Genomic DNA, 15,332 nt, shown 5'->3' on the forward strand with positions numbered 1-15,332 from the left:
ACACTAAATTAAGGAGACAAGAACAATAAAAAAAGTTTTCTACTTACTTATTTCCCTCCCCTTCTTCTTCTTCAAAACTGGCCTCCTTTAACCAAATAACCCTTGTTTTTACTTCAATTTCCTTACTAAATCCCTTCCTAATCCGTTTTTAATCCTTTTGGTTATCTCTGTTTGGTGTACTTTAGCAAAGATTTCCCATGAATTCGCTTAAATTCTTCTCTCTCTTTCTCCCACAGTAGCCAACCAGCTTAACTTCTTTTGGAAGCCAAGTTTCTATTTATATTTTTTTATACTCATAATTACAATCTTGCCCTTGTTCTTTAATTCAACTATATTTTTATTTTATTTTTCTTGTTTGATTGGTATCTCTTTTCAGTTTATTTTTAAATCTTATCATACTTTAATATTTAAATTCATAAATTTTTATCTCTAATCATTTAATATTCATACATTATTATTCGTTTCTTTTGATCGTTAGATTAAGTTCACAGCATTTTACTAATATCGTAATATTTTAACTATGATTTTAGATTCTCTTTTCCTAACAGAAATTTTCATCCTTGAAATTAAACCTCATACCTATATCCAAAAATAATTAGGGATGCTTTTTCCTTATTTTTTATTCCCTTTCTCAAGTTTCTTCTTCAATTTAGGAGTTTCTTCATAATACCTTCGTCATAGAAATCTTTTTACTTCTAAGTTTTTTTCACCTCAGTCTAGAATCTTTACTGGTCTCACTTTCAAAGTTAAGTCCTCTTTAATCTTTAGGGAGACTTGTGACAATATATCAGTGAGGTATATTTTTGCTTTTCAAAGTAACGATACATGGAACACATTGTGTATTTTTTTCAAATACAAGACAATGCTAGTTTGTATATGAATGGGCCTACTCTATGAATAACTTTAAAAAGTCCTATGTATCTCAACGCTAGCTTTCCCTTTATGACAAATCATATGGTGTTCTTTCAAGACGCAACCTTTAAAAACACTTGATTCGCTACTTCAAATTCAAAAGGCCTTCTCTTGTTATCAGCATAACTTTTTTGTCTAACTTGAGCTATTTTCATTCTTTCTCTGATAACCTTCACCTTTTCAGTGGTGATTTGCACTAATTCCAATCCCATTAACTTTGTATCCCTCATCTCTTCCCAACATAAAGGAGTTCAACGTTTCTGTCCATACAATACTTCATATGGATCCATCCCTATCGTTACTTGATTGCTATTAGTATAAGTGAACTTCACTAGAAGTAAATGATCTTCCTAGTTATCTCTAAATTTCATCACACATCCTTCAATAAATCTTTTAGAATCTGTATAATCCTCTTAAACTGTTCATCTATCTAGGGATGAAAAGTTGTACTTAATTTCAATTATGTCCTCAAGGTATACTGAATATTAGGCCAAATACAGGAAGTAAATCTAGGATCACGATCAGATACAATAGATACAAGTACTCCATGTAATCTGACCACTTTGTTTACATATAATATATCCAACTTATCAACTGGACCAGTCATTTTAATTTCAATTCTTAACTATGCATCAAATTTCTTCAATTATATTACTTCTGTTATATCATAAGCATTCAATTCACCAATTAATGTCTTTTCCTTGCGTCGAAGAGCATTTGTGCAACATTGGCCTTCTTTGGGTGATAGTCTATCACACAATCATAATATTTAATCAGCTTTATCCATCATTTTAGCCGCATATTTAACTCTTTTTGTGACATCAGATACTTCAAACTCTTATAATCCGTGAAGATTTGGACTTACGACTTATATAAGTAGTGTCTTCATACTCTCAAATCAAACACCACAGCTGCCAACTTTAGATCATGGACAAGATAATTGATCTCATAAGTTTCCAGTTGTCATGAAGCATAGACTATCACCTTTGCATCAACACATAACCTAACCCCTTCTTTAAAGCATTACTATATACTATAAAGTCTTCTAACTTGAAGGGAAGTGTCAATACATGAGTAGTTGTAAACCTCTTCTTCAGCTTCTAAATCCTTTCTTCACATTTTTCTAACCATTCTCACCTTAATACTTTCTAGGTTAATCAAGTTAAAGGGGTTGTTATCATTAAAAACCCTTTGATAAACCTCTTTTGTTACCCAGCAAGCCCAAGAAAACTATGAATCTTCGTGACATTTGTGGGTTTCTTCCACTTCAATACCCCTTCCACTTTTCTTGGATCTACATGTATTCCATCAACTAATATGATATGCCTTAAAAAGACCACTTTTTTTAGCTAAAACTCACATTTACTTAGCATACAACCAATGGTCTCTTAGCGCCTGTAACACACATATCAAATGTTGTTCATGCTCCAAATATGAGTTTGTATACATCAATATATTGTTTGTGAACACTACCATAAATTTATCCAAATACTGCCAGATGACTTTATTAATCAAATCCATAAATACCGCCAAAACATTCGTTCACCCAAATGACATTACCAGAAACTCGTAATGTCTATAACGACTTCTAAAAGCAGTCTTTGGAATATCCAACTCTTTAATCTTTAACTGATAGTATCATGTTCTCAAGTTAATCTTTGAAAACACATGTGCCCCTTTCAGCTGGTTGAATAAATCATATATTCAAGAAAGAGCATATTTGTTCTTTATCGTCACCTTACTTAATTGTCTATAATCAATACAAAGTCAAAAGGTGTCATTTTGTTTTTCACAAATAGCATTGGGGCACCGCATGATGAGTTACTCGGTTGGATAAGCCTCTTGTCCAATAATTATTCTAATTGAATTTTCAATTTTGTCAACTTTGTAAGCGTCATTATATAAGGCGACTGAGCTATAAGAGCAGTTCCTAATATTATGTCTACAGAGACCTCGACTTCTCTTTCAGGTGGCAATCCTGGCAATCACTCGAAAATCTCCCTAGCTATAGGAATATCTGATAATTCTGTCCCTTTATTTTCTATCTCTAAAGCATGGGTGAAATAAGTCATACATTCTTTCCTCGATAGCTTTTTCACAATCATCACCAATATTGTACAACTTGACATGACATTCCCTTCTATAAACACTACCCTTTTTCTTTCTAACCCCTGTAAAGTTACTGTTTTGGCGAAATAGTCCAATTCAGCTCGATGGACACTTAATTAGTCCATCCCTAAAAATATATCTAAATCATCTAATCTTAGTGGAAAAAAATCTACCCTCATCTTATATCTTCTTATCATCACCAACAACCCCTTATATACTCAATTTATATATATTGTCTCCACTAGGGAGTGTACTAATCACTAACCCTTTTTAAATTTTATTAGGTAGTACATTTAACTTATTCTTCTTTTTCTTTTTCATCCCCTCTTTCTCTCTCTCAGATAAAATGCACATTTGTCCTCTTTTATTTTTATTTTTTAATTTTAATTCTTATGTTTTTTATTGTTTATTTTGTCATTAGCCCCTTTAGAAAAGTTTTTAACGTTTTCAATTTAGTCCTGAAATTACAATTTTTTATATATTATTTTTTTCAATTTAGTCCTTATTCTTTTTATTCTTGATTTTTTCTTTGGCTATTTTCTTAAAGTTTTGTTGTTTTGAATTTCATCTTTCAATCAAAGTTTATGCTATTTTATTTTTATCAATTTATCCCTCATTCTTTAGATTTTTTTCCTTTTGTTAAAGTTTTTTTCTTTTCAATTTAACCCTTCAATTTAGATTTTTTCGATGCCTTCAAATTTATTTTTTATTTTGATTTTCACCATGATTCTTTAAATTACATCTTTTTGTGTGATTGATTTTTTTTTTATTTTATTATTCAGTGTTTGACTTGTTGGGGATTGGACTTCATAATTTTTTCATTTATCGTTCTTCCAATCTAATGACACAGGTCACAAGTTTTAAGAATTAATATTGTTAGGAATTCTTTTTTTTTCTCATTTTCTTTTACGATTTTGTCATTCTGCAATATTTAAAAAAAAGGATTGTTTTTTTGGTTATTTTCAATTTCTTTTATATCTATTTATTATGGTCTCATGGTCTAAGCCACTAGTTTTACAGGCCTTTTTTGAATAGATGTTTTCTTTATAATAAAAAATGTTTTGTATTTAATTTTTGAAGATTTATTTTTTATTTTATATAAATAAGCTTAATTTTATAAAAAAAAATATTTATTTTGAAATAATATTTTTGATATGTCTAGCCTTGAATAATATTATTTTTTTTCCTTTTATTATATTTACCAGGTTTCTTAAGTTTTTATATTTGTATTATCTTTCATTGATTTTAATAAACAAATTTAGTAAACAGAAACAGGTAAATGTCTCATTTTGAGATATCAAGTAAGCTTTTCGAATTACACTGTATTTTTTTTTGTAAAAAAAACATATCAAAATAACCTGTATATCTAGATTTAAAAAAAAAATTACAACTTATGACATAATACAGATCAAATAACTAGTTTAAGAACTAGATAGCATCAAGATATGTATATTTAAGTTATGTTTGCTATAATTTTTATAAACTAAATTTGAGTTGTTTTTGTAACTTTCAATTAAAAAAAATTATAAACATTCTTGGTTAGAAATAATTTTCAACTTAAACTAATATGTGTTATAAAATTGAATCAAAATTTTGCTTTAATTAAAAGTTATTTATTTTTTACTTTTGTATTCTAACTTATAGTGCTTTTCTTCTTCTTCTAAAAAGTAGTTTTGATTCATTTTTACTATCCATAGTTCATCACTCTAGCTCATATTTATCTTTTAAGTTGTTTATGAAAAACAATTTTTAAATTATGATTCAAAATCAGAAGTTAATTTTCACAGATCACGTTAAATACAGCCTTGATTTATTTAAAAAGTTGTCTTGACTGAAGACTTCTTTTATTCTCAATTCACTTGTGGATTTTAGCAAAGTTTGCTTCAAGTAAACATAAAAAGCAACATGTGTTTGAAACTTTGAATCGAAGAGAGAAAGGCACAGGAAAATGAGCATTGATTTAAAAGGGTGGTGGTTTTATAAGTTATGTAACAACACAATCGTGGATTATATTTTGTACTCAGGGGACGTGCATCTGCGCTGCTGTCGCATCCATGCATTGACAGTTGATGCTGCTCAATGTCAACTCCCGGCGGGCAAACACTAGCCATTGAATCTAAACAGACATTGATCACACAAGAACATAGGAGACAGAACAAAACAAACTATTGGTCATTCAGACACGAAATGCATAAATATAAGTCAGAAAAACATCACCGTAAGGGGGCACAGCAATACTCTCAAGTTTCGACATCCAACCGAAAAAACAATAGTTTCAATAAAACGATGTATTGGCAATGGCAATCCATCCACACAATAGTAGTGTGCTTGAGAGTTCAGATCAGTAACTAAACACGCTCGTGTGATTTAAAGTTTCACCATGATTAGATTGAACACAGTTTTCACTTTGGTTGATTTCGAAACAAAGAAATCACTGACCAGTGGACTGAATATTTTGTCAATAGAATTATAGTTGAAGACAAGGGATGAACACATTACCATAACAATTACCTATGCAAAGAGTAGAACCCTTCATGCTCAAAGTCTTGCCGACTCTGGCCCACCTCCTCCACTGGCAACAACTGCTTGGTTATCTAACTCCTTTGCTCACCTCGTCCTTACAGGCATCAAGTTCTGCACTTGCATCAGAAGGGTTCTGCACACAATGTTTCTGAAGCCATCTATCAGTTTCCCATAGAACATGCATGATGCTCTCTCGTGCAGCGTACCCATGGCTCTCAAAGGGTAGAATGACCAGGCGACAAAGGGCACCATGACCTTTCAGAGCATTAAAGAAACGATCTGACTGCATCATGTGAAAATGCAAGATAAGCAGCAAGTAAACAAGTTGGGAACACAAACTGAAGCTGGCAACAAACCACTAAACTGAGAAATCAACAGTTAAATATATTGTATCAACCGGAAAGAATAAAAAGAATAGAATAATTTCTACAGATAGATAGTATGATTATTTTTAGGTAATTGGAACGGTAGGTTTGAACCGTTAAATTTTCTTTTATAAATACCTGCATGTTTAGCGTTCCTGAATTATTGTCTTCTTCTCCATGGATAAGCAGTATTGGCTTTTTAATTTTATTTGCTGACATGAAAGGACTCATTTCAACATAAGTAGTAGTGGCCTCCCAAAGAGTTCTGTCCTCGTGCTATATCAATAAGATGAAAGGAAAAAAAATCATCCAAAACAATGACAAAAATAGTGATCGAGGGAAGAAAAACATGAGAAACACTGTTGTTGTTCAATTAGCAGCACGTAATAGAGGAAAAAAGGGTGGGGGGGGTGGGGGGGGGGTCTATTCCACTATACTGTTACCTGAAAGCCAAAAGGTGTAAGTGTTCTGTTGTAAGCTCCAGAGCGAGCAATTCCACAACAGAAAAGATGGGGGGCGTGTGCCAAGAGGTTTGCAGTCATGAATGCACCATAGGAATGTCCTCCAACAGCAATTTTGTTGGGATGAGCAACCTTAAAATGTGCAACACCAAAACAACTGTCACAGACTCATCCGGTGCTATGGAAATAATAGTCATACGAGGACAAGTGAAGAAATTTACTCCGCGCTGGATAACTTCCTCAACAGCTGCTTCCACACTTGCAACCAGTTGCTCTACATATCTAGTCAACACATATAGTTAAGATTTAAAATTTTAGGGACTCTACAGCATAGTTCATTTAGTGATACTTCCTATTATCTAAGAAGAAATCTAAAAACATGCTCCAAATAACAGAGAGCAACTGAAGAGTTAGCCCCTTGTTCAATATTGTGGATGTTGCGGAAACTTATGAGTTAAGGGAAGAGGCATCATGCTAATGCTATGCTCTTCTTTCATGAACCATTTGCTTTATGTTAATATCCATGGAACCAGGATTAACATATAACAAATGATTTGTTTCACTTGTTAGTTGTAACCACAATTTCATGAAAACATACTTGTATACCATTTACTGAAAGAGTTTGAGTTATGTGAATAATTAGCAATTCATGACAATAACTTGATGAGTACATGAAGAAAATCCACATAATCATATCCATATGAACTAGCAATAAAAACATAATTCAGTAAGATTTATATCAAATTACCTGTCATTCGCCTCCTCATCACCCTCACCAATAATAGGGATTGTTGGTCCAGATAAAATAGCAAACCTGCAAGATATGAAGATACTATAATAAGGTCCAGCATGTTCAAAGCACACAAGCAATGGTAAAGGTGAAGCAAAAATCAGCTGATAATGGAGACAGTATAAGCAACAAAACAAATGGTAACAAGAAATGGAGGGAAGAATTCATGCCTCCTAGCCAACCAAAGAAGAGCTGATGTTGAACCTATGCCCGCAAATTTATTAGGAGAACCACGAACTTGTCCTGCAGCATCTTTACTTTTAAATTCTCCAGGGTAAGACCAGACCAGACATGGAAGAGGGCCATCTTTTGACAAATCATAGCCTGGTGGCAGGTACAATGTTGCAGTGAGCTGAACCCCATCTTTTCTCTGGTACCTGATCATCTCTTTCTGCAATGATGCCAACTGTGGGTACGGGTGTGGAAAATTTGTAATCTGACATGCTTTCTTCTCTGGCCATTTCTGAATGAAATATTGCCTATTTTCTGTCTTTGACTCCTTGGAGGTCAATATTTGCAACCGATCAAGGAGTAAATCCCCTTCTTCGTAATCCAACATAAGAGCAACAACAGTTTCATAATACCTTTCCTTGTCACTCTCCCAGATTCGTTCTTTGCTGCCTGTATTTCTGAAAGAAACTGGTTTGGATTATCATGAGACCAATGAGAATTGGGGACCAGGTGAGGAACATGTGTTGAAATGTTCTTCTCCAAAATACTCACATGTCAAACAGATCAAGGAAGGGGATGTTCCCTTCAGGCGTAGCACCACTTCCCTTCAGTAAAACATAAGTGCCTTCATCATTTTCCTTCTTTATCTTTGCAATCACGTAAGTTCCAGCAGGAGTCCTCCTCAACATGGGAGAGCCAGGATCGGAGTACACATCTTCTGATGACCGATCAAATAGTATTCTTGGACTCGCATCTTTTGAACCAGGAGATATCACCCAGGTTCTTGTTCGCCTTGTCTTGTACCATGATTCATAAACTAGTGCTAGTGAATCATCACACCAATAAATCCCACTGTGAAGGAAGGGAAAAGAAAAAAAAAATTAAAGAACAACCTCTATTTATTCATGAAAAAAAATGCTTAATTAAATAAAAAAATACATTTCTTTTAAACAATTTTATTTGTTGTTTTTCATGCAAATGTCTATTATTATAATTTTTTAATAAAATAAAATATGGATTCCAGAAAGCAAAGTTATTAAACCCAAGTAGAGTTATGATCTAGGTTACGAAATCGGCGGATTAACCTGGTTTAACCCTGATCTATCCTAAATGTCATCGTTTCAATTTTTTTGTAAAAAAAATGTTATATTGATGTCATTTCTAAAATATTTAAAAAAAATATATGAAACTAGGATTTTGCCAGGTCGACTACTTGGCAGGTGCAACTGCCAAGTTGACTAGGCTATATTAGATCTTGACTCACTAGGATTGATTGAATTTAATAACATCACCGAAAAGTTCCCCATGGAAACATAACAACTTACTAGTGATCGACACATCATATTAAATTTTAAATCTTTCCTAAATAATAAATCATGTGCTATTGATAATGATATAGCATAGATTACAAATGTGAAAGCAGTACCTCATTTAGTAAGAGATTTTAGTGAAAAAGCCTTAGCATATGTTGCATGTCTTCCAAGATAACCCACACCGACCTAAAGGGAGATTAAACAATTTGTTATTATCCATTTTTAAAATATGTCACGCTCATGTCTTTGAATAACCCTCCTACGCAACCGATGCATGTATTCAACAGATATTACAAAAATTTGGAAATTTAGGGATCAAACATGTGCTTGAGAGAAGGCAACTGAACATGTACATGCATTCCTGCATGTCTCTTTTCGTTGACCTTGGGCGTGTAATTAGAGCTTGACGCAAGATGAAAAAACACGTATATTGACAGAAGTGAATGCTAGTCCAGGCTAGTGTTAGACCTATCTTTGAGAATCCTGTGGTTGGTTAGAGAATTTCTTAATGTCAGTAAGTCTGCAAGATTAAGCTCTTTCTACAGAGTATGAGAGTATCATTATCAAAACACACATAAAAGAAAGATCCAAAAGTTTCAAAATTATCGAGGCATTCACGATTTAAGAATCTGTTGCAAACTAGTTTTGCAAAGTAAGAAATCAACATGCAGATCATATCATACCCATAGCGAAGATCAAGTTTGTGCAAGATTTCTGGCTGTTCACCTTCCAATGGCTCAGCTGGCTGTGTATAAACAATATCTCTTGGAGAAACTTCAACTTTTGCATCACCTCCATCTTGTGTCTCTGCCCTGAAACGTCAACAAGAGTCGAGGGAAAAAAAACGAATAGAAATAACAAGGACAAGCTGCTCCACATGCCACTACATAATGCTAAAAGTGTTCATTTATACTGTTAAGTAACTAGCGTCATGCAGCTATCATGTAATCCTGCCGATTCCTACACAAGCACAGTGAAAAATTAGAATTTTCATTGATATACCAGTAGAGTGTTGAAGGCTTGTCTGCTCTCCAATTGATGGCGCGCTTCCCCTTGCGCACACTGCTGGTTGCAATGGGAATGTCCTCGGCTAGAGGCAAATCACAGAGTTCCCTCACAAATTTCCCATCAGTTGTCCATACTTCTACCTTTTTGGGAAATCTTCCACGCGGTACAATAAAAGAGTATGGTCTGTGAATAGAACTAATTAAAAGGTACTTTTGGTCAGGGGATGGATCCATTGATGTATATACAGCTGGAGGTCCAACTTCATTCGCTGTCCCATCCAAAGAAGCCAGCACAATTTGAGAGGTCGTGTAGTAGTCAAACAAATCTTCATCATACTCATCCTTCAATAAGTCCTGAAATGTTCTAACTTGAACGACATTTTTCTGCTCATTAGATTGAATCTTTGGACCAGAGGGCACCGATGGTTTCTTTGGTGGATCTCCACGAGATGATGGAATGGTGCAGACCAACAGAGAAGAGTTATCCACCCATACGAAATTATCAAAAACAGCATTTAGGTAAACATCTGGTGACTGAAACAAAGGTCGAGCTTGCCCTGTTTCCATATTAGCAACCCATACTCTAAGTTTACTGCTGCTATTGTCCTCCTCGAAAACTCGGATGCTGAAGGCCAAATGCCTTCCATCAAGAGACCAGGTGACAAAGTTGATCTTAGCACCATCTGGATATCCATGTACCTCCTTTTCAGGCCCTAGTGTACCATCGGGCATTAACTGATGAATGCCAATACCAGTGTAGAATGACATCCGGCTCTTAGTATTACATTTCCCATCAATACGCAAACCAGCCAGCTTCTCCTCTGGTCTTGCTAGTTCTGCAAGTGGAGGTAATGATCTCCGCTTGAGAAAAAGTATTTTATCCTTTTGCGGTGATAATGACAACGCAGGGAGAGGCGGAGCATCAACAATGTCTTTTATCTCCGGTGGAGGAAGCTGATATTTACATGCCAATGCTTCTACATTTATACAAATATAAAAAAAAAAATCACCAGTTAGAGTTATAATCATGCAAGTTTTTAAGACTTAACCCCCCCCCCCCCCCCCCCCACCAAAAAAAAAAAAAAAAACCGAAAAAAGAAAAAGGAAAGACCGATCAGTTTCCTAGAAATAGGAAACGTGCTTTAGCATATACACACAGCTACTAATAAACTTGTTTGACATATTTAACTGATCACTCTACGAATTCTCTCGATCAAGCAACCATCAGCGCTTCCTTTTGCCTTGTGTTTTACCGAAGAATCTAGTCCAGTCTAGTCTAGTTAGCCGATGCGATTAATTAGCAATAATAGCCTCAAATTGCAAAAAGAAAAGGAAAAGTGAGAGTGAATGAGCACCTTCCTCTTCGGTGGTGGATGTGGATGTGGATGAAACAGAGGCATTGGAGCGACTGCCAACATTTTCGGCTGCAATAGAGTTTAGAGGCACAAGATTGCCGAGTCTACAAGGCATAGTTGAAATTGACTTGAACCTTTTAGAGTGATGAGTTCTCAGGTGGCCATGAGTTCGTACGGATGTTGTGAGTGAGGGAAGAGAGAACGGGGGAAGAGACAGGAAACTCAGACGATGATTGACTTTGGGAAGCCGCATCATTTGCCTTCCTATCCAATAAATGAAATTTCAAGTGCTCATAGAATTAATTATTCGTATTTTATTAGTTTTATATATATATATAGAATTTTATATTCTCGTAATTAGTTATATTCTCTCACACCGCAGTCTACAGGGCACCTTGTTAACCTGACTCATATGGCAACGCCGTCAACCATAGAATTTGCCATCCTACACTAGATAACTTCTCTTCAAACTATTCTTCTATTAGAGTAACTTGGTGCCTCAATCTTCAAGAAAAGAGTCATCTCGTCCTTCTAGTTTCTGATCATTTGAAGTCATTAAGGAAGTGTTTATAGGATAATGATGCACAGGACAAAATAATTTTTTTATAAAGTTATTTGGTTAATTTTTATACATACAAAAATTAATTTTTATTTGGTCTAAAGTTATTCTAATGAAAAAAAATTTATTCCACCAAAAAAGATAGGACAAGTTCAATACTTTACGCAAGTGTTAATTTAGTTAATCTGAGTCAATATAAAGAAAAAAATTATTATTATCAAAGTTTTAAGATCTGACTCGGATGTCGACCTGAGGTCAAGCCTTGGTCACGGGTCGGGTTGACCATTAACCCGGGTCAATATAAAAATAAAAATAGTTATAATTATAGTTTTAAAACTCGACTAGGTGGCCGACTTAAAGCCAGATTTGAGTCATGGGTCAGCTTGGTCATTGATCTAGGTTAACCTTAGGATAAAAAAACATTATTATAATAGTTTTAAAACTCGACTTGAAGGTCGACACAGGGTGAGGCATGTTCAACTAGGCTCGAGTCATGGGTCAGATTGACTTTTGACCTAGGTCCACGTAAAAAAAAATGATTAATATTATAGTTTTAAAACTCGACTCAAGAGTCGACATGGGACCAAGTCCGAGTCATGGGTTGAGTTGATCATTGACTTGGGTCAATATAAGAACAAAAATGATCATTATCATGGTTTTAAAATCTTACTCAAGGGTCGGGCCCAAGCACGAGTCATGAATCGGGTTAACCATTGACCCGAGTTCATCTAATGATAAAAATAGTTTCTAACATAGTTTTAAAACCTAACTATGGGATCGACCCGGAACAAGGCCTAAGTCATAGGTCAAAATAGTCAACTTGGGTTAACTCAAAGCAATATAAGAACAAAATTGTTATTATCATAATTTTAAAATCCGATTCGAAAGTCGACCCAAGGTAAAACTCAATTTACGAGCCAAAAGAGTTGACCCACATTAAAAAAAATTAAATCAAAGCAACCTTGTTTTGACAAATAAACATATATAAAAGAGTTATTGGATTTTTTATCTATATTTTATCTCAGGTTGACAGGGTTATGGATTGACCTGAGTTTTTTACCAGGTTAAGTCAGAATAATCATTCTTCTATTTTTTCTTAAACCTAGATCTTTGCAGACCTCGTGTCGGTTGAGTCTCGTGTGGTATATATCAAGCACAAAATAAGATAAATTATCCGGTCCAATTCAAAGCACACTAAACATTGGATAAGATAGATATTTGTCCACTTATGTCAAGTTCAATAATGTTTTATCTAGTCCAATCAATGTTATCCAGCATACCAAACACTAAATTACAAAAAAAATGGCAGAGAAAAAGAAATTAATGAGATGGTTGTGCATCTTATTAACAAACAAAATAACAAATTAATGAAAAGACTAAACTTTAAGTTAGTATCAAAATATAGAGATTAAACATGAGGTCTTTCTACTAGAGGCGGAATTGGAAAAAGAATCATTCAAAGTTTCAACATTCAACATCTTAGGTGATGATGAATTTATTAACTCCCTCAAATATCAACTTGGCAACGAGGGGGTTCGGCTCCTGGATTGGTCTTTTACATCTTATCCGACGTCCGTCAGCATTTTTACATGGAAAACACGTTTTTTTCTCCCTCTTTTTATATTTGGGTATCTTGAATTCGTGGCAGATAAAGGTCTGCCATGGCTGATATTTTGGAGGTGGGTTAGGAACCTTCAAGCTACATAAGTAAATTGTGATTGATTCTCAGGTGGTTCAGTATTTATTTTTTTAAAATAAAATTTTAATTTCAAGTTTTATGAATAGAATATATTATTATTAAAAAAGTTTTATTTCTTAATATACTGACTCAACGCCTCGATTAAATTAGTTGGGGTTTAATGAATTTTTAAATACCAGGATTTATTAAAAAACAAAAAAAAGCTATAAATATCGATAAGGCTTTTACTCCGATCCAACTTTTCCGTCAGTTATAAACCCTGATCTTTGACGTTTGAAGACAGTAGATTATTTTAAGATTTTTAATTTATATATTCAAGTTTATATTTTATCAACAAATATTATAAGTCGAAGTCTTTTATATATTGATTTATATTTATTTATGTAAATATGTCCTAACCACGTGTGTACATGTAATAATTAACAAGATCATTGCACAAACCACACCACAATTCTCCAGTCTGACGTGGAAGCATGCAATTGGTTGACACCTGATAAGAAATCTGTGTTCGGTAATGGTTACATGTCCCGATAATATAGTTTCCATTGTCACCTTCCCTCGACACTATCAGTTTTATCTCCATTGCGCAACACCACACCACACCACAGCAACAAGCTTTACCATAACTAGAATGGCAACAATAGCTGGTCTTAACCTCTCAACACCTAGAGTCTTAGCTAAGGCAACAGACAAACCAAAAGCTCAAGCCCTCGTCAAGTTAAACCAGCCATGGAGGAGGACATACCACCTGGGGTCCTGGCGCATGCAAATCCGACCCGTGAGGGCTGCCCCTGATAGCATATCAGAGAAGGTTGAAAAGAGCATAAAAGATGCAGAGGCGGCGTGCTCCGATGATGCAGCAAGTGGAGAATGCGCAGCCGCATGGGATGAGGTGGAGGAGTTGAGTGCTGCTGCTAGCCATGCCAAGGACAAGAAGAAAGGGTCTGACCCTTTGGAGGAGTATTGCAAGGACAACCCTGAGACAGATGAGTGCCGCACTTATGAAGATTGAAATGGTTTTTACTCTATGAACCTTTTTCAATGATCAAACTTTAGATATGTTTATTAATTTTGGTTTATGTAACGCTGGAGATGCTGTATGGTGTCTTTTATTTATATGATGTTCTATTAATTAATTAGCACATGCTTATACCCTACCTTCGTCAAAGATAAATTTGGTGATTAATTATTAGTTACGTGCTATATTTCTACTTAATTTCTAGCTATTTTGTCTTACTTTTCTAAAAGAAGTCCAAATATCTTTGGCTTATAGCTGAAGCCTCAAGGCAATTTACTATGCCTTAATTTTGCCATTTTAACCTACGTCATGGAAAAATTTACAATTGCTATACAATTATCCTTTTTTGTTTTTTCCTATCATTGGGTCACCTTCAAAATATTTCTCCTCGAACAACAGCCTCCGTTTTTTCTTTAGAAGAAAGAAGAATTCAGATTACAAAATCGGCTCTTAATTTTGGATCTTGGTTTGTGCTCTCAGGCACAGTAATATGGTTGAATAAGCCCTGAAAAATCCATGATAGAAATGCTTTTTTTAATTTCTGCTAACTAACCTGCAAATTACATGAATCAAGAAACCGTTTGATATCGTGTTATTGATTGTTTTTTTAATATATATTTTATTTAAAAATATATTAAAATAATATTTTTTATTTTTTAAAATTTATTTTTAACATTAACACATAAAAAACGATTCAAAAATACAAAAAATAATTTAAAACAAAGAAAAAATAAAAAAATTCAAATCTTTTCACAAAAACAATACTCTAAGTCTGGTACAGATTACTCTAAGAAAGGCAAAGCTAAATGGCCTCCAAAAAAAAATAATTATCCTGTAGGGAAAAAAAAAGGATAGAGAAGAGGGGAATGGCGCAATCCGATTCCATTATCCTATATTAATAAAATTGAACCAACTTCTGTTACTAAGAAGACAGCTAAACGATTAAGATTTGAGGTCCAGGACAGTTCAGGTTCCAAACCCTCTACAGTAGTATTTACTGTTATCTACGGGGTTGGATGTCGGGTAATGAGCAAGGAAAGAAAAAAGGAA

General features: G+C 34.3%; 1 protein-coding gene and 1 pseudogene across 1 annotated transcript; one reads left to right on the forward strand and one right to left on the reverse strand.

Moving 5' to 3' along the window:
* Positions 1-5,291: 5,291 nt before the first annotated feature.
* Positions 5,292-11,368, reverse strand: LOC133692499 (probable glutamyl endopeptidase, chloroplastic; annotated as a pseudogene).
* A 2,395-nt stretch (positions 11,369-13,763) lies between these two features.
* On the forward strand, positions 13,764-14,400 carry LOC133692114 (calvin cycle protein CP12-1, chloroplastic-like). Its single transcript, XM_062112819.1, has one exon. The coding sequence runs from the start codon at positions 13,779-13,781 to the stop codon at positions 14,274-14,276; it is 498 nt and encodes a 165-aa protein (XP_061968803.1). The 5' UTR covers positions 13,764-13,778; the 3' UTR covers positions 14,277-14,400.
* The last annotated feature ends 932 nt before the right edge of the window (positions 14,401-15,332 follow it).

Source organism: Populus nigra, chromosome 4 (genome assembly GCF_951802175.1).
Source record: "Populus nigra chromosome 4, ddPopNigr1.1, whole genome shotgun sequence".
In the NCBI taxonomy this organism is placed as follows: Eukaryota; Viridiplantae; Streptophyta; class Magnoliopsida; order Malpighiales; family Salicaceae; genus Populus; species Populus nigra.